Raw genomic sequence first — 19,854 nt, 5'->3', positions numbered from 1 at the left:
GGAGGACTGCTTTTTTTGTTTGGCCACCGGAACAGGAGGGACAAGGAAGGCCCACCATCAAACTCTCTTGTGCTCGTAAACCAAACAAAACATGCCACGGAATTTCTTGATGGCTTAACGACTGAACAGCTGAGATATTCACATGTTTGTTTTTATACAGTGTGAGGACATGAGCCAAGTCACAAACGTACAGCGTGATTCAAAAAGATTCAGCCGATTTCAAAATGATTCATTTCACTTGTAAATCATTACAGAACAGTGCAGTAAACTGTAAACAGTTTAAATGAGCATAAAGTTTATTACGTAATTTTACAAGTACTCAATATGAACCTCCTCTAGCTGTACGGACAACAACAACGTCATCGCACGAACAACACCAACCGTACTCCATTGAGCGGGTCGGGTGTCACTGCACTCACGACTCGTTCAATGTGATTTCAGAGATCATCCAGTGTTGGATCAGCCTCAACAACTACAAAGAAACTGGCATTTTCAGCTTAGAAAAAGCACAATTTTGTTGACCTTGACATCGTAGTTCCGTCTTGTTTTCCTTTGTTTTGTTTCTACAAAGTTGCAGTGTTTTCTTATGAAAATATACAGAAACAAAGACACACACAAACACACCTGTGCCGGCTCTTCCTCTTCATCAGGCTGCTCCGCACTCGCCAGGGACTCTTCTTTCTTCTGTAGACTCGGTAACCATGACGACACACTCTTTATCAGGTAGTCACGGCCCTCCTGAAAAACAAAGCCACAATGCACAAGTCATGTATCTATTTTGCAATTACTTTCTGCTTTTCAAAACCAGATGCAACCGGCATTGTTTGGCCTAAACCAACACAGGCCTCTCTGTTGTGTCTCTTCATTCTTTCACTGAGAGTGAGGTGAGGAACTGGAGAGAGCGAGACGAGAGAAAGAACAGATGGAAATTAATGGGGACAGACATTTCCCTGAGAAGGAAGCGTTCTTACCATAATAAAAACATGGTGCCATTTTAAATCATTTATTTATTTTCACTCCTGGTTCCTTAAAAACAAGCAGCGAAGTTCTGTCAAAAGTGTGGATTTTGGATTTTGAACTTTCAATCCAGACCACACTTGTTTCGAGGCAGAAACAGAGATATTCTATTATGATGATGAATTTGAAGCGTTTCCTGCCCCTAAAAAATCATTTACTTTTTGGCTATATTGTCACTCAGATCAAAACACAGAGAGGAACATCAGAAGTATATCAGAAGTAAATGTAATTCAATATGTGACTTTCATGAATAATGCAATTACATATTAAATTGAAATAATATAGCAAAATTACAGTAATAAATATATTCTAAGGTCATCCTTCTCAGTCCATTTAACAGCACCTGAATTAAAACAAAGATTTTGCAGCTTAATATTTGTAATTTGTTTATCTTCTTGGGGGAAGGGGGGTTGCCACTTCATTAAGCCCACCTCCTTGTATCTGAACTCTGCCCACTTTATAAGCTCCACTTACCATATAGGCACATTTTGTAGTTCTACAGTTACAGACTGTAGTCCATCTGTTTCTCTGTGTACTTTGTTACCCTGTTCTTTAGTGGTCAGGACCCCACAGGACCCTCACAGAGCAGGTACTATTTGGGTGGTGGATCATTCTCAGCACTGCAGTGACACTGACATGGTGGCAGTGTGTTGTGCTGGTACGAGCGGATCAGACACGGCAGTGCTGCTGGAGTTCGTCCTCTTACTGTCACAGAAGACGAGATGATGTAAACGTGACGTGACATAAACGTGACGTGACATAAACGTGACGTGACGTAAACGTGACGTAAGGTAGCATCGCTCCAAAAGTGTTTTGCTGCGTCTCACGGCAACGCTGCTCACTTATTTCCGGTAGAAATCCGAAAGAAATCAGACTAAGAGTTTACATGCACTGAGAAATCTGATTACTGCGCTAAAATCCAGCCTCTTCATCAGATTTCTTAATCAGATTTCTAGATGGGAGTATGGTGATTACATGACCATTTGAATAATCAGATAACTGCAGAAATCTGATTACGATCGGATCATTGAGTGCATGTAAATCAATGTTGCGCGGCCTATGTTTACATTCATCTAAAATGTCTGGGAATTGATTTGCTGAGTCTTCAGCTGACATCATCTGTGCTCATCTTGCAGAACCCAATAAAACTACTCTAAGCTACAAGCACTTACAATAATTTTGAAAGCACAATTCACACAGAAATAATGCGACCACTGGACAATCCTTGCAAGTCCTTGGACGTATTGCAGTGGTGGGCTGAATCTGCATGACTCTCTGACTGCAAACTCCTACAGGGACCGACTGTCCCTGTTCCACCTGCAAAGAGCAGTCTGGACAAATCTGGAGCTTAAACAGAAGCGAAGTCTGCTGCGCTGGCTGCTCGTGTTTGCCTAAGACCAGTTTGCCACCTAGTGGCTGAAAGAGGTACTGCGGCGCAACGGCTTTACCTCAGGCTAGAGTGAATTGGTTATGTGGTGTAATATCTTAGACAAGCGCTCTCAATTAAATTGGCTAATATATTCTCAGACATGACCCAGCTAACACTCTCTCTCTCGCAGTCTTTCTCTCTCTCGCTCACCCCCTGTTTCTCTCACAGAGTTACACAGCTCGTTTCTGAGTGCTGCTATGGGGCCCTTTGCTGATTAAGACTTCGTAATTAAAAGTGCCCCCTTAAATTAATGAGCCTCAACTATGCCAATGTCATCCCACACCCATCAAAGCGCACCGATGAGAAGAATTTATGGAACATCAATAATACTGATGGGTGGTTAACAGCTGGCTAGAATTCCATTCACTTCTAATGCTGCTAGCGAAGTGAACTGAAAAGATAAACGGTCAGTGGGTGCGATGTGAGAAGAGTCGTGGAGGCGTACCTCAGATTTCTCCACGCTGAACAGGTAGCTGGCCATTAGCTGGAGAGCTTCGGGGTTGTGCTGGTCATAGTGCAGAGCTTTCTCAATGGCCTCCTTACAGCGCTCAGCTGCTCCCTCCTCCATACTGTCAAAGAATATTTATACAGCATAACTACAACAGTTACACATCCTTCTTCACAGATTTAGGTAACAGCATAAAACTGTATGGTTACGTCTTTTTGAGCAATGAATGACCAGAGGCCGGATTCACGATGGTGTCTTTAGAAAGAAAACCTTCTTAAAGGGAAATCGATTTTGCAAAATTACTCAATCAGTCAATGGTTTAGATCAGTCAGAGTGGTTCGGTGTGAAATGCGCCTTTCTAGAGAAATTTACTGAGTCAGAATTGTTCACCATTATAGTACTAGGAACCAGGCGTCCGATGCATTTAATGGCTCTAAAAGCTACATCCCATTAAGTTACTACACAAACAGTTCTAAATGTGTTGCTTGATACCCGAGACATTGTTTTGTGATAGTTTTGTTTTAAAGTTTTGGCCTAAAATGTATTTTTTAATACAACCTATTACTCTCTATTAGCTTGTGGCTACTGCAATTCAACACGGCTAACGTCGGTGTTATACCCGAATTGGTTTCCCCTCAAATTCACATTCCCTTTGACAAATCAGATTTGAGTCACTTAGCTAAACGAGTGTGAACCACTGCATTCACATTAAAGGCCTCATTGCTCAAATCCGATCTCTCTGACAGGATGGTTCACACTCGTTTAGGTAAGTGGTTCAAATCTGTCATTAATGTGATGAACCGGCGTCCTGAAATGACCCTCCTGAGCTCATCCTACTCAGTAACGTCACGTGAATGAATCACGTGCATCACCAGCACAAACTAACGAGCAGAACGAGCTTCGCTGAGAAGATCATTAACTCTGATCAGCTCTCAGCTTCATTATTAGAGCGAGACGAAGGAGAAAAAGGTGAGATGAGCTGCTTTTCCACCGTTTACAGGCTTTAACTTCTGTTCGGCGCTGCTGCCATGGTAACGCTGAATGATGGGGCAGCGCAGTGGAAAAAAGCACATAAATTCCGATCTGAGCGTCACATTAAGGTCGCATGGCCATGAATCGGATACGTATCCGATCTACGACCACATATCAAAGTGGCTCAGTTCGGATTGAAAAGATTAAATTTGTGTCCACACAGCTCTGAAAAAAGCAGATCTGAGTCACATTAGAGCAAAAAAAGGGTTTGTCCACTTCAACCTGGTAATGTGAACGCAGCCTGAGTGTTTTAAGAACTTTAGCAAGTTTTTCTTCAAAAAGTTTTCTTGAATCCAGAAATCTGTGACATCACCAGTGTGGAATTTTTGGTTTTGTTTTATATGTCAGCCATGAGACCCAGAGCTGCCGTACACGCCCTGTTAGCGCAAAATGTCCACAAAAACACGCTATCCTTGTTTATCATCCATTAACGTACCTAACATTGATAAGTGAATAGTTTCCTGGCAGGTCTCACGTACTTGTAGACGTGTAAATTGTGATCATTAAGCGTGTGCAGACTTCGCTCATGGTGCTAATACTGCCCTGATGTTTTGCTCACCTTCGTCATGGTTTGTTTCATCGTTTTGCTTGTCTACTTCATAGTACACTGATGCTCTATCTGCACCTCCACACACGCTCACGTACATATAGCAAGTACCAAAACTATCATGTGAAAACTACAACTGCGTCAAGTAATTCCATCCGACATGGTAACTTCAATGTTTGCTCAAGGTGCTGAAATTAGGGCATCTGAAGGTAATTTCATTATGCTGATTGCTTCAATTGTATTCAACTGTGGGCAGCTGTGGATTTTTTTGGTGTTGTTTTTTCTATTGCAGTGTTGTTCTGTCATTCTTTATTCTTTATGTCCCGGCCACAGCATGAAGGCTGAAGAATCTGTATGTGTTTTCAAGCTTACGGCAATCAAACAAATGCATGCTATGGCATTCTTTAAGGTCCAGAGCAGAATACCAGCAAAAGGTTAGTTTCCAGGCCTTTCAAGGAACACAGTATTAACAGCACAACGGTATTCTGCACAGATCCCTGCCACCGAGGGTCACGGAAACAGGTGTATATAAGCATGCATTTCAGAGCTCAGTACAGACTGGAATGTATGTTGCATGACAACAGACTGAGACTGGGTTGCTGTCGAGATGGACCAAGAATAAGGAACGTCATCACCACAACCGGGTCTCCTGACTCCCTTCGTTAGCACAGAAAAGACATCAGATACGGCGAATCAAAGAAACTCCACAGTTGTACAGTTAGGGTTCTGGTCCTGCTGTAAGGTGATGCGTTAGCCATAGTGTTTAAAGGACTTTAGCTGGATCTGAGCACCTAAAAGGAAATTCCACAAATGTTTCAAAATAATTAAAGCTACACTATGTAAGACTTGAGGATTTGGGCTACGTTCACATTACCAGTCAAATCCGATTTTTTGCTCAAATCCAATCTCTCTGACACGATCGTCCACACTCAGTTATGTAAGTGATTCAAATCTGTCATTAATGTGACGAACCGGCGTCCTGAAATGACCCTCATGAGCTCATCCTACTCAGTAATGTCACGTGAACGAATCACAATCATCATCAGCACAAACTAACGAGCAGAACGAGCTTCGCTGAGAAGATCATTAACTCTGATCAGCTCTCAGCTTCATTATTAGAGCGAGACGAAGGAGAAAAAGGTGAGATGAGCTGCTTTTCCACCATTTACAGGCTTTAACTTCTGTTCGGTGCTGCTGCCATGGTAACGCTGAACGATGGCGCAGTGGAAAAAAAAAGCACATGAATTCCGATCTAAACGTCACATTAAGGTCACATGGTCACAAATTGGATACGTATCCAATCTAGGACCACATATGAAAGTGGCTCAAGTTGAAAAGATCAGATTTGTGTCCACACAGCCCTGAAAACATCAGATCTGAGTCACATTAGAGCAAAAAATCAGATTTGTGCCACTTCAACCTGGTAATGTGAACGTAGCCTTGGAGACCTCTCTGGTGGAAATGTGTAACTGCATGCAACGTGCAGAACAACATCCTGTGATGTCATTGTTTCAGACTCCTTCCCAGAGCAGACAAATCTCATGATTGCAAGCATGTTGCACGAGTCTTCAAAGAGAACTCAAAGTGAATTTCTATGACTCTCATCATATCTTCATCAGAATAATGCTGAATTTTGCATGCGAGACCAAAACATCGAGCCCAACCTTCTTTCTGAGCCTGTGCATTTGACGCTTACGCATAAAGACGCATGACATGGCTCGAAAAACTCCTGTGAAATCTGACCTGACAGCCCCGAATCATTACGATGTAAACGCAGTCATTCGGAGTGGTTTGGTGTGAAATGCTCCATTTTAGAGAAACCTGAGAGTCAGAATTGCTCACAGAGGTACCAGATGTCTGAAGCACTTCATGCCTCTCAAAGCCGTCTCACAGAAAGTTATGACATGAAATGGTTAGGAATATGTTGCCCATTCCTGAGACCCTGTTTTATGATGAGGTTTGAACCTAAAACATATTTTAATAACTTCATGGCGGAGATGATATACATGCAGGGCATTGTAAGGCAAAGATTCCCCCCAAAATTTCAAATTTACAATTACTTTATCAATATTGACATCACATATGTAAAACTCATGTGGGCTCGCTGGTTAGTCTGGATAGCATATACAAGGCTATATTTTATATATATACACACATACATACACACACATATACACACCGATCAGGCATAACATTATGACCATTATGTCCTTGTTTCTACGCTCATTGTCCATTTTATCAGCTCCACTTACTATATAGGTGCACTTTGTAGTTCTACAGTTACAGACTGTAGTCCATCTGTTTCTCTGCATACTTTGTTAGCCCCCTTTTACCCTGTTCTTCAGTGGTCAGGACCCCCATGGACCCTCACAGAGCAGGTACTATTTGTGTGGTGGCTCATTCTCAGCACTGCAGTAACACTGACGTGGTGGTGTGTTAGTGTGTGTTGTGCTGGTACGAGTGGATCAGACACAGCAGTGCTGTTGGATATTTTTGGTTGGTGGAGTAGTACCTGCTCTGTGAGAGTCCATGGGGGTCCTGACCACTGAAGAACAGGATAAAAGGGGGCTAACAAAGTATGCAGAGAAACAGATGGACTACAGTCTGTAACTGTAGAACTACAAAGTGCACCTATATAGTAAGTGGACAATGAAACAAGGTCATAATGTTATGCCTGATCGTTACATACATACATATACATACATATATATATATATATATATATATATACACATACACACACACACACACACCATATCTCCAAAATGGTAACTTTACAGGAGGAGGAAAAAAAACCTACTTTTAATGTAAGTCAATGGAACCAGACTTCTTTCTCCAAGTCATTTTGGGCCGTTTCTTTTGGTCCATTTATCATGAAATTCATACACTATGTAAAAGCCAACAGGCATTTTCAAATTATGTCAAAAACAGAAAAACAACAAACAGCAGTGATATATATCTCACCATCACCACCACTGTAAAGAAATATGAGCCAGTATGTTTTTCCACAATGCACCATTTCACATTAACCACTCTGAAGGACTTTGTTCACATCTAATAGATCGAATTATGCAGTGGAATTCCCTTCAAGATGCTTCTGTTCGCGTCAAAAATCATCCTGCAGTCCACAGCCACATCATCAACAAAGATGAGCTGTCCAGTTCCACTGCAGCCACCATGTTTTAGAGACAGCATGGCGTGCTTTGGATCACGAGCAGTTTCTTTTAGACTTCATTTCCTTGCTCTTTCCATCCCTCTGCTATAAGTTAATCTAATGGACAAATAAGATGACCGTTTTAAAGCCGTGCTAGCTGGTCATTCTGATCTTGAGGCTTAATCAACAGTGGTTTGCATCTTGCAGTGAATCTTTTAAGCCCATGTTGGAGGATTCTTCTCTCCATGCTCCTGCCTGGCAGTTGAAAATGGGTTTTTCTTCTTGATTAAAATTATCCTTCATCATCCACTACTGTGGTCCTCCACGGCCCAGGTTGTTTGCTTCTGCTAAGCTCATCTGGGTGTTCCTGCTTCTCAACAACATACAGAACATTTGATTTTGACACATCTAGGGCCAGTTTTCTAGACACAGATTAAGCCTAAGCCTAGACTTAAAAGAACTTTGGATGGCGATTCACCACTGGTGCTGCAATTTAGTCTAGTTTTTATAACCAAGCTTGATCTACGTCTGGGAACCCAGCTGCTTTTTTGCTGTTTTGACTAGGTACTGACTGATTCACTCATGATAGCCTGCTTCACTAGCATGGACCCCTCTTTGATCCTCAAAGAAGAACCCACTCCAGATGTAGCTAGCTGCAAAATAGAGACTATAACCCACTCAACTGCTTAATAACTGTACTGTCCGTGTTTTCAATGCACTCGGGACCAGATTGATGTTAACTATTATGGACAATAACGGAAATAAACCGTAGGTTCTTTTTGGCCAAGCGGACTACAGCTTTTTTTGCCCAAGTGCAAATTGGGAGCTATTATCCAACCCATGATTGGTAGCCTTTCTGGGTTACCAAGGGCTTTGTGTGGGGCTGCAAGTAGATTCAGGATATAAACTCCTGTTTGCGCAATCCGCTGCCACCCTAAGCTATTGGCAGTAAAAATGTGTCAGAACAGTGCCTCTAGTGGATCTGAGGTCCAGCATCGGCTGTCTATATTACCAAGCTACATGCTCAGTAGCCGTCATTTCACTACAGCAATTCCAACACTTTGAGAAACGTGTTTTATCACAGCTCTCTTCGCACAGCAGATTGACTTCTAGTCAACCGGCTAGTGATAGTAGGTCAAGATGTCTGGATATATAATCATGAAGATAGTTTGCCATTAATTTTTTCAGTTCAGGCTGGTGGGAACATGCAGTTAAACCCCTGTAGGTGAGTCACAGCGGTAATGCCAATCCAAAAGCAAAGGCATTTACAGTTAGTTTGTTCCCTCCATTTGCTGTTAACAGCCTCCACTTTTCTCCTAAAGCCCTCCAGTAGGCTTTGGAACATGGCTATGAGGGTTCCCCTCCATTCAGCCTTAAGAGTATTAGGCTACGTTCACACAGCAGGTAAAAGTGGCCCAAATCTGATTTTCTCACCAAATCTGATTTTTTTTCTTCGGCTGCTCAGATTATCTTTTAAATGTGATCTGTATGTGACATCAGTCTGAACAGATCAGCTCCTAAACTGAGCCGCATGCGCAAAAGAACAATCTTCACGCTGCTTCACGGCTCATCCAGAGGTAAACAATCATAACTGCCAATGAACGCCAGTCGCTCCCGGAGGATCAGCCTCATCTTCACCAGCATCACAGGAGCCATCATGAAGCTTCACTCACTGACAGCTGGGCTCATCACCCAGAATGTGTTCGAGCCGTAAAAAGGGCGCGGTCACTTCTTTGGTTCGCGTCCTCGGATTCTTTAAACTTTGCTTTGAGACTTTTAACTGTTCTCTGACGCTGCAGCCTCGTTCTCCTGCGGCCGCGTTCGGACATTTCTTTCTAAATCTCTTCGAACCCAGAGAGGTTTGGATGAGTCTCTTCTAATTTTTTATACAGAAACATCAGCCTAAATGTTTATGAGTCTCAGCAGCGCGAAATTATGACGAATGCCGAGTTGGATTGACGTGAAGGTCTCATGAATTCCGATCTGGCTGTCCAAACTGAGTCATACTGCTGCATGTCGGATACGGATCGGATTTCAGTACCACATATGAAAGAGTCCCAAATCAGAAATGAAAATGCCAGATTAAATGTGTTTTTGCTGTTCACACCGACACACAGACACATCTGTGTCACATACAAAGAAAAAGATTTGGTCCACTCCAACTTTTGGGCCACTAAAAACTGATCATCTCGTACCAGCACAACACACACTTACACACCACCACCACCACGTCAGTGTTACTGCAGTGCTGAGAATGATCCACCACACTAATAGTACCTGCTCTGTGAGGGTCCATGGGGGTCCTGACCACTGAAGAACAGGGTAAAAGGGGGCTAACAAAGTATGCAGAGAAACAGATGGACTACAGTCTGTAACTGTAGAACTACAAAGTGCACCTATATAGTAAGTGGAGCTGATAAAATGGACAATGAGTGTAGAAACAAGGAGGTGGTCATCATGTTATGCCTGATCGGTGTAATTTCTATCACATATAGGTAAAAAATGTAATCTGATTTAATTTGCTCATTTCAAGTATTACTAGTCCTCCGTCCTACACTTGATAAGATCGACTGCATATCATAGTAATTAAATCTTCCTTCCCACTTTTGCTTGATCTCCGATTGTATCTCGCCTCTCATAATAGGTGTCCTCCAAACTGTTGTATCCAAGGTGGCACAGAATAACCTTCACGTCAGCATATCAAGTGTGAGAAGATAAAAAATGAGCATGTGTGCAAAAGAATAGCAGGAGAAAGAGGGACTGATAAGAAAGTGCATAAGTAAATGAGAGGAGAGAGGAGGACGGGTAACGAGAGAGATGCAACCAGGAACCAAGAACAATGGATTGAAACAAAGCAATAGAAGTGCACAGAGAAGGAGGGTGGAAGAGAGAGAGAGGGAAATGAAGTTGAAAAATGAAAAAGGAAAGAAAAAATTACCAAAGATCGGTGAAGAAAATCTCAGCGATGGAGCAGAAGGCTACAGACACATCCTTCATGCTAACAGAAGGCTCCGAGGGCATGGCAGCTGCTCCCATATCACTGGCCTAGCAAAACACACACATACAAACACGGAGGATTATGCGACTGTCACTGCCAAATCAATTCATTCTCAGACCTTTAAGAGGCTTCAGAAAGATGTGACAGTCAGGTATCGGCCCACGTACAGACACTTAAAGAGTACGAGGCGTGAAAAGGTGTTAAAACTGGATTTTAACTACAGAATGATCCATTTTACTGATCTTCATCTCGTATTAATTAAGCGTACAGATACAGTCTATACAATAGCCATAGTCAGTTGATCCCATTCCTAGAAATCCTCTGTCCAGCAAAGGTTGGTTCCAGCTCATATCCAATACAGCTAACCAACTTTTCCACCTTGTCATTATATTCTGAGGGTCATGACAAGTTAGATTACATCGTCTGTAAAACAAGCTCGTATTATTCAATGCGTGTGTGACATGATGTCAAATGTTTATTAATAAAACTGTGAGAATTCCACTGATTTTCCATGTTTCTGCATCATTAAATCATTCAGAAGTAAAGTCATTCAGAGTGGCTTGATGTGAATCGTTCACTGTATGGAAACTTACTGACTCGGACTTTTCTTACACTACAATGGTAGTGATAGGAACCAGGAGTTGCAATGTAATGTAAATATAGGCATTTTATTTATTATAAAAACAGTTCTTAATATGTGATGTTGACAATGTTGATGATGGTAAAATAATAGAAATCTGAAAAAAAATACATTTTAAAAGACATTTTAGACCAAACACAAAACAGCAAATGCATTTACATGCACTTAATAACCTGATAACTGCAGAAAATCTGATTTTGTCAGTACACTTGAGTAATCAGATAATGGGGAAACTTCGGGTCTAGATGACTCAGGCAGTAATTAGATTTCTGCTTTGCAACCAGCCAATAAACTCACAGAAGACGACGAGATATAAATGTAACGTAAAACTCAAACTTAATGCTGCGGATTTTTTTAAAAACATCAGACCATTTTGCCTGAAATATGAAAATACATCATCTAGAAGACAAAGAATATTTTAATCCTTAATTTCGTCAACCATGTATTTGGTTTCAGTGTCTCGCGGCGACGCTGCTCGCTTATTTCCGGTACTGCGGTCTGTTTCGCACATGCGAAGACTGAGAAATCCGAAAGAAATCAGAGTAAGAGCTCACATGCACTGAGCACTATCGGCTTTCTTAATCAGATTTCTAGACTGGAGTATGGTGTTTACATGACCGTTTGAATAATCAGATAACTGCAGAATCCGATTATGATCAGATTATTGAGTACATGTAAACACACTCAATGACTCAGGCATCAGGTAGTATATATGTGATGGAGCTTTTAGAGGCACTAAACCCCTCAGACATCTGGTTCCTATCACCACCACAGTGAATTAATCTGACTCCCAAGTTTCTATGAAACTGTGCATTTCACATCAAACCACTCTGAATAATTTTATCATCTTAACGTAACGTAATTACATATTTTTCTGTGTACAACACAATTACGACGTGATTAAACAAAACGTTAAAAAAAGAAGGAAAAACATTTTAAACTGTACCTCCTGGGTCTGCTTGTCTATGACATTGAGCATGACCTCGAGGCCTTTGCTGAAATACTGCACAGCCTCCATACCCGTGTGGATCTGCCCCAGGTACATGTATTTGCTGTGGCCTTCCTCCGGACTCAGCTCCACTGCCTTCAGAAAGACGTACGCTGCTGTCAAGGAGCAAAGCTCTTTCGTTCATCACACACAATCTAACACAAATCGCCCTGCAGAAAGCTACATATTCAGTCGACGGAGCTGCTGCCAGGCATGGCTTTACGTCCACCTGGACAGAACACGTTTCAGTGTTTCTGCCACATCACCACACCGGCCAACGGGTAAGGATATTTGTTTGGCTTTATCCATGTCTCCCAGCTCAGCACAGATGTTTCCCAGCATGTCCAGAATGGTCAGGTTGGTAGGCTCGATGTCCAGGGCACGCTGACAGAACATCTTTGCCATGGGAAAGTCAAAGTTGTCCATACACTCCTCTGTCTGAGAGAGAGAGAGAGAGAGAGAGAGAGAGAGAGAGAGAGATAGACAAAGTGTAGTACAACACCAACCACATTATTTACTAAAAACATCTCACTCTACTCAACAAGCTGATGGAAAATCTCCGTTTACACGCTTACTACAAGTAATCAGATCCAAAATGACGCGCATCCATAGAGAACCACTTAGTGTAGACGTTACCATGACAACGAGCATCACGTGAGTCCAGTCAGAGTGAGATGAGCAGCAGTGAGCAGTGCTTGTGTTTTTAATTGCTTTAAAATGATGTCAGACTCAGGAAAACGTCCTTCACATGTCCTTATTAAAGAAGGCCGAGAGGAAGACGTCGTGTTCTGAGACACATAAGCTGGACGTCCGTCCCACCGCCGTCTTTTAAAGATCAGAGCATAAACTTCGTCTCCTCTGCAGACCAGTTTCTGCTCCGCCATGTTGAACGGTATAAACTTTCACTATGACGCGACGAACATGATCAGAACAGACTTAAACTTTCCGATAGGGAATGTAATCAGATACAGGCGTTTACACGGATATTATTCTTCTATTTAACTGATTATTTACAGGATTACCCACCTCGTTCAGTCGGATAGAAACTGTATTCCTGAATGGCCTCAATCGGACTAGACTATTCCGACTGAGATGTTCACATGGACGTATTCTATTCCAAATGAGCTATTAGTCGGATTATTAACGGATTATTAGGCTGCCAGGAAATGTGGCTAATGTGCTTCATGGAAAATGGGTATTCTTCCATATATGCATGTAGTCTCATTAATAAGCTGTGCAACATGGACATTTTTCTTCCTCAATTTTTTTCAGAGTTACTCCTTTAGAAGACACTACCTACAGCACTGTGCAGAAGTCAGAAATCAGCCTTCATTTATTTTTACCTCCCAGGCAAAAGAACTAATAGTTTACTCCCATTTCAGCATTAGGAAAAAAGAAAAAACCAAGTTTTCCATAAAATTACACAGAAACCTCAACAACTAAATATACTACCAGATTTTTCAGTAGTTTGTGTCCAAACTTTTTGCCTTATTACAGCTTTTTCCAAAGAAACCTAGAGGAATGTTTTTTCCACATTTCTGAAGTTTAGCCATAGAAGTTGGTGGTATTTTCTGCTTCTCGCAATCCAAATAATCCCAAATACATTCAGTGATGCTGAAGCGAGGATCATTGTCCTGAGAAAGAAAGCAGCTTCTTTGTTTGATTTACAAAGGTGGTTCTTTTTTGATATTTTATTGTTTGTTATCCAGTGTGGACCACAGGAGGATGGGTTCCCCTTTGGAGTCTTGGTTCCTCTCTAGGTTTTTCCTCTTGCTCTTGGGGAGTTTCTCCTTGCCACTGTTGCAGCTGGCGATGCTCATGGGGGCTCGGACCTGGATTTTTTTTTGTAAAGCTGCTTTGTGACAACGACTCTTGTCAAAAGTGTTACGTAAATAAACTTTCACTTGACTTGACTGTTTCCTTTTACTCAGTAACAGCTTCTTGACAGCTACACATCCCTCACTGAGTCTTCTCACAGTGGAAGGATGGACAGAAACACCTGAGGATGTTTTCAGATCTGAAGCAGCTTGATTTTCTCCTCTCTCTCAGAGATGAAAGCTTTAAGTGCCGTTTATCTGACGGGGGCAGTTTTGGAGGTTTACTAGAGCTTACAGTGTGGTCCCATTTCTCCGAATCATATTTGAGCTCCAGTTTTGGGAACTCCTGCTTTTCACTTGTTTTCCTTTGACTTCCCTTTTCATATGCAAGTGATCTATCTTACCTCTAATCTCCTCAGAATCTCCTGAAAAATGAATGAGCTGTTTTGACTGGAAATTAAATTAATGAAGGGTGGTCTCTGACTGCTGCACAGACAGGGACCAAATCCATGCATCACTGACAGCTGACAGAAATAGGTTGTCCTTGGGCTCAAAATTTGACAGTTGGGGAGTTAACTCGAGGCTGAGAGCTGACCTCAGCACTTGAAAAGACTCCAACAATGAAAAAAGTCTGCAACAGCGATGCAGTAGCAGAAAATTCCACTGACTGACAGTACAGGAGTAAAAAAAACTTAAGGGGCCACGGGAATGAGGGTGTACACAGAATCCCGCCAAAGGTTATGGCTTTATTAAGTCCACCTCTATCTAAACTCATTGTCCATTTTATCAGCTCCACTTACTATATAGGTGCACTTTGTAGTTCTACAGTTACAGACTGTAGTCCATCTGTTTCTCTGATACTTTGTTAGCCCCCTTTTACCCTGTTCTTCAGTGGTCAGGACCCCCATGGACCCTCACAGAGCAGGTACTATTTGGGTGGTGGATCATTCTCAGCACTGCAGTAACACTGACGTGGTGGTGGTGTGTTAGTGTGTGTTGTACTGGTACGAGTAGATCAGACACAGCAGTGGTCAGGAGTAACAAGAGACTGGTAAGGTTGTGTAATTAGAAAAAAACATTGGCAGCAGGTCAGTAACATGATTGGCTATAGAAGAGCATCTCAGAGAGGCTGAGTCTTTCAGAAGTAAAGATGAGGAGGGGTTCACCACTCTGGGAAAGACTGTGTGGGCAAATAGTGCAACAATTCAAGAATAACATTTCTCAGCATAAGATAGCAAAGAAGTTGGGGATTTCATCATCTACGGTACATAATAACATTAAAAGATTCAGAGAATCTGGAGAAATCCAAGACCATAAACCAATACTGTCCAGCCATGATCTTTAGGCTCTCAGACAGCACTGCTTTAAAAACAGACATGATTCTGTACAGAAAATCACTGCATGGGCTCAGAAACACTACTGAAAGCCACCGTCTGTGAAAACAGTTGGCCGCTGCATCCACAAATGCAAGTTACAACTGTAAAACGCAAAGAAGAAACCAAATATAAACAGGATCCAGAAAAACGCCGCCACCTTCTCTGGGCCCAAACTCATTTAAGACGGAATCAAAAATTATCAAAATTTGAAGTTCTTTTTGGAAATCATGGACACTGCATCCTCCACCTGGCTTGTTATGAGTGCACAGTTCAAAAGCCAGCATCCGTGATGGTACAGAGGTGCATTATACCACCATCCAGATGACGTCTTTTTCAGGGAAGGCCTGGTTTATTTCAGCAAGACAATGTCAAACCACATTCTGCACGTATTACAACAGCATTGCTCTGTAGTAAAAAAGTCCAGGTGCTAAATTGACCTGCCTGCAGTCCAGACCTGTCACTACTGAAAACATTTGGCATATTATGAAATCAAAAACCCGACAAAGTAAAGCAAGTCAAGTCAAGTAAAAATGGGAAAACATTTCACTTTCAAAACTACAGCAGTCGGTCTTCTCAATTCCCAAACGCTTACAGTGTTGTTAAAAGAAGAGCTGATGTAACACAGTGGTAAACATGCCCTTGTGCCGAATTGGTTTTGGAACCTGTTGCTGGCATCAAATTAAAATCGTGCATAATTTTTTTTCAGACAACAATAAAAATTCTAAGTTTCGACATTTTATATGTTGTCATTGCTCTATTTTCAAGAAATATAGGATTTATAGGACTTGCATATCACTGTACTCTGTTTTTGTTTACACTGTGCACAGCGTCGCAACTTTTTAGGAAACAGGGTTCATACTGAAATACGGTGATATATTAGACATTACAAAATAGAAATAATACAGAATTGAAATGAACACAAATACCTTCTCCAGTAACTGGTCAACAGAGTACTTTTCAGCTGTTTTCTTCTTGGCCTTCTCCTGCATCTTGGCCTTCATCTTCTCCTGAGGTGACAGCAGTGAGTGTCCTGAACCTGAAACTAGAAAAAACAGAAACAACAGAGTGACCTCACCATCTTTACAGTCATGGCTAAAACATTCACAGGCAAACAGAGGGACACAATGAACTTTCCTCACAACAGTGAAACTGTATGTCAAGGACATGAAGCAAAGAAGTATCTACAGAGAGGCTGCTGATCTAAAATGAGTGGTATGTCTGTAAAACACTGCAGTTCTCAGTCTGAGTGATAGAAATGTGTTGTTATATAGGCTGTTACCTCCACGGCTGTCTTTCTTCTTAGATTTGCTTTTCTTTTTGGCTTTTGCTTGTCCTCCCATTCTTGTACTAAGGCGTCTGTGGGTTACAGTAACCTGAAGAGCTGCTGTACACAAAACGAGGTGAGTGTCCTGTTGATATAACCGTTATTTAGTCCTGCGTGGGACTCGAGTCTGTACAGCACTGCTGACTGCAGGCTGTGGATGTATGCAAGCATGGGCTTCAGCGCCTTCTTCTTCTCCTCGAAGGACTGGACGCCAGCTGGCTCTTTACTGCTACCCAGAGGACTTGTAGAGAATTACCGCTCTGCAATGTCATCCGGGTTTCTCAAACGCTAGAGGGCGCTCCGAGCGAGCACAAAATGAATGGGTTGAGATGGAGCATTTGGGCAAAATCTTGGTTTATAAATGCCTAAACATTTTTAATGTAAAAGAATACGTTTATTTCCTGAACACAGAGCAGCATAAAACATTTTAACACTGCTGTTATATTTTTAAGAGCTTTTAAACTCGAGTTATAGGAGTTTAAAACGGCGCCTCATGTGCGTTCATGACGTCAGTGAGCGCGAACAGCCAATGAGCTGCTCCGCTCATCAACCAATCAGCACTCGGTGGCAGTAATGCTAACCAATCAGCACTCAGTGGCAGTAATGCTAACCAATCAGCGCTCAGTAGCAGTAATGCTAACCAATCAGCGCTCAGTAGCAGTAATGCTAACCAATCAGCACTCAGTGGCAGTAATGCTAACCATTCAGCGCTCAGTAGCAGTAATGCTAACCAATCAGCACTCAGTAGCAGTAATGCTAACCAATCAGCTCTCAGTAGCAGTAATGCTAACCAATCAGCACTCAGTAGCACTAATGCTAACCAATCAGCACTCAGTGGCAGTAATGCTAACCAATCAGTGCTCGGGGCAGTAATGCTAACAAATCAGTGCTCAGTGGCATTAATGCTAACCAATCAGCTCTCAGTGGCAGTAATGCTAACCAATCAGCACTCAGTGGCAGTAATGCTAACCAATCAGCACTCAGTTGCAGTAATGCTAACCATTCAGCGCTCAGTAGCAGTAATGCTAACCAATCAGCACTCAGTGGCAGTAATGCTAACCAATCAGCACTCAGTAGCACTAATGCTAACCAATCAGCTCTCAGTGGCAGTAATGCTAACCAATCAGTGCTCAGTGGCAGTAATGCTAACTAATCAGCACTCAGTGGCAGTAATGCTAACCAATCAGTGCTCAGTGGCACTAATGCTAACCAATCAGCACTCAGTGGCAGTAATGCTAACCAAATAGCACTCAGTGGCAGTAATGCTAACCATTCAGCACTCAGTAGAACTAATGCTAACCAATTAGCACTCAGTAGCAGTAATGCTAACCAATCAGCTCTCAATAGCAGTAATGCTAACCAATCAGCACTCAGTAGCACTAATGCTAAGCCATCAACACTCAGTGGCAGTAATGCTAACCAATCAGTGCTCAGTGGCAGTAATGCTAACCAATCAGTGCTCAGTGGCAGTGATGCTAACCAATCAGCGCTCAGTGGCAGTAATGCTAACCAATAAGTGCTCAGTGGCAGTAATGCTAACCAATCAGCACTCAGTGGCAGTAATGCTAACCAATCAGCACTCAGTGGCAGTAATGCTAACCAATCAGCTCTCAGTGGCAGTAATGCTAACCAAATAGCACTCAGTAGCAGTAATGCTAACCAATCAGCACTCAGTAGCAGTAATGCTAACCATTCAGCACTCAGTAGCAGTAATGCTAATCAATCAGCACTCAGTAGCAGTAATGCTAACCAATCAGCACTCAGTAGCACTAATGCTAAGCAATCAGCACTCAGTGTCAGTAATGCTAACCAATTAGCACTCAATGGCAGTAATGCTAACCAATCAGCACTCAGTAGCAATAATGCTAAGAAATCAGCACTCAGTAGCACTAATGCTAACCAGTCAGCACTCAGTCGCAGTGATGCTAAGCAATCAGCACTCAGTAGCACTAATGCTAACCAATCAGCACTCAGTGGCAGTAATGCTAACCAATTAGCACTCAATGGCAGTAATGCTAACCAATCAGCACTCAGTAGCACTAATGCTAACCAATCAGCACTCAGTAGCAGTAATGCTAACCAATCAGCACTCAGTAGCAGTAATGCTAACCAAATAGCACTCAGTAGCACTAATGTTAGCGTTCTGCTACCCAAAACCCCTTTGCTGTAGAACAAAGGAAATATGTAGGCAGGTTTTCTTTGCTTTTTTAGTAAAATCCATCCTTCTACTTTCGACAGTTAAAGGAAAGTTCTGGCCGAGTGATTAGAAACCATTTTAACTTTTTTAGCTGTTGCGCTCCATTCACTCCCATTCATTCAGGACTCTGCTGTTTTGCAGTCATATTTTTGATATAACGGGGGAAATAGGAAGTGGCCAGGCTCCCCATAAACCGGCTCTGACGGTGTGAAAAACTGTGTTCTCAGAAGGCTTTCTGAAAGGGAACTCCACCAATTTTTCAAAATTTCTAAATAACTCAGCGCTTGAGATGTAAACAGAGTCATTCAGAGTGGTTTATGTGAAATGATTCACTGTAGAGAAACTTACAGGCTCGTATATCTTTACAGTGGTGGTGATAGGAACCAGGGGTCTCCATGACTACAACACAAATATAGCCATTTTATTTACTATCAAAACCACCAGTGAACCTAAACCAGTCTTCTGTTGATGTTGATGGTGGTGCATTAGTGGTAATTCTGAATAAAAATGCTTTCTTTGGGGACTATTTTGCCCTAAAACGCCCTGCATGTACTCCTCCACCATGAATGGATTAAGATAGATTTTTTTTAATAAAACAATGAGTGTATATCTAATCATTTTATGACTTTCTGTGAGGAAGCTTTAAACAACACGAGCAGTTCTGACTCTCTAAGGTTCTCTAGAGTGGATCACTTTTGATCAAACTCTCTGAATGACTCTGTTTACATCTCAACCATTTACACACACTATCTAAGCCACTTATCCTCCTGGGTCAAGAGGGGTGCTGGAGCCTATAAAACACCCTGGATGGGTTACCAGTCCATCATAGGGCAGGCATATGACATTCACACACCTAGGGGCAATTCAGGATCTCTAATTCACCTGAA

The 19,854-nt window shown here is 42.0% G+C and overlaps 1 protein-coding gene across 1 annotated transcript in view; it reads right to left on the bottom strand.

The window, feature by feature from the left end:
* si:dkey-12j5.1 (probable assembly chaperone of rpl4) overlaps positions 1 to 16,957 on the bottom strand; it is a 201,100-nt gene extending 184,143 nt beyond the window's left edge. The window contains exons 1-7 of the mRNA XM_036558540.1: positions 16,726 to 16,957; positions 16,373 to 16,488; positions 12,545 to 12,691; positions 12,212 to 12,361; positions 10,566 to 10,672; positions 2,892 to 3,015; positions 625 to 738 (exon numbers count right to left, since the gene is read on the bottom strand). Of these exons, the coding sequence (XP_036414433.1) occupies positions 625 to 738; positions 2,892 to 3,015; positions 10,566 to 10,672; positions 12,212 to 12,361; positions 12,545 to 12,691; positions 16,373 to 16,488; positions 16,726 to 16,786 (819 nt within the window). The 5' untranslated portion in view covers positions 16,787 to 16,957. The remainder of the gene's footprint in view (positions 1 to 624; positions 739 to 2,891; positions 3,016 to 10,565; positions 10,673 to 12,211; positions 12,362 to 12,544; positions 12,692 to 16,372; positions 16,489 to 16,725) is intronic.
* Between the last annotated feature and the right edge of the window lie 2,897 nt (positions 16,958 to 19,854).

This window comes from Colossoma macropomum, unplaced genomic scaffold (assembly GCF_904425465.1).
Source record: "Colossoma macropomum unplaced genomic scaffold, Colossoma_macropomum, whole genome shotgun sequence".
NCBI lineage: Eukaryota > Metazoa > Chordata > Actinopteri > Characiformes > Serrasalmidae > Colossoma > Colossoma macropomum.
Note: the sequence above shows the minus strand (reverse complement) of the source record. Positions and strands in the feature narration are given on the sequence as shown.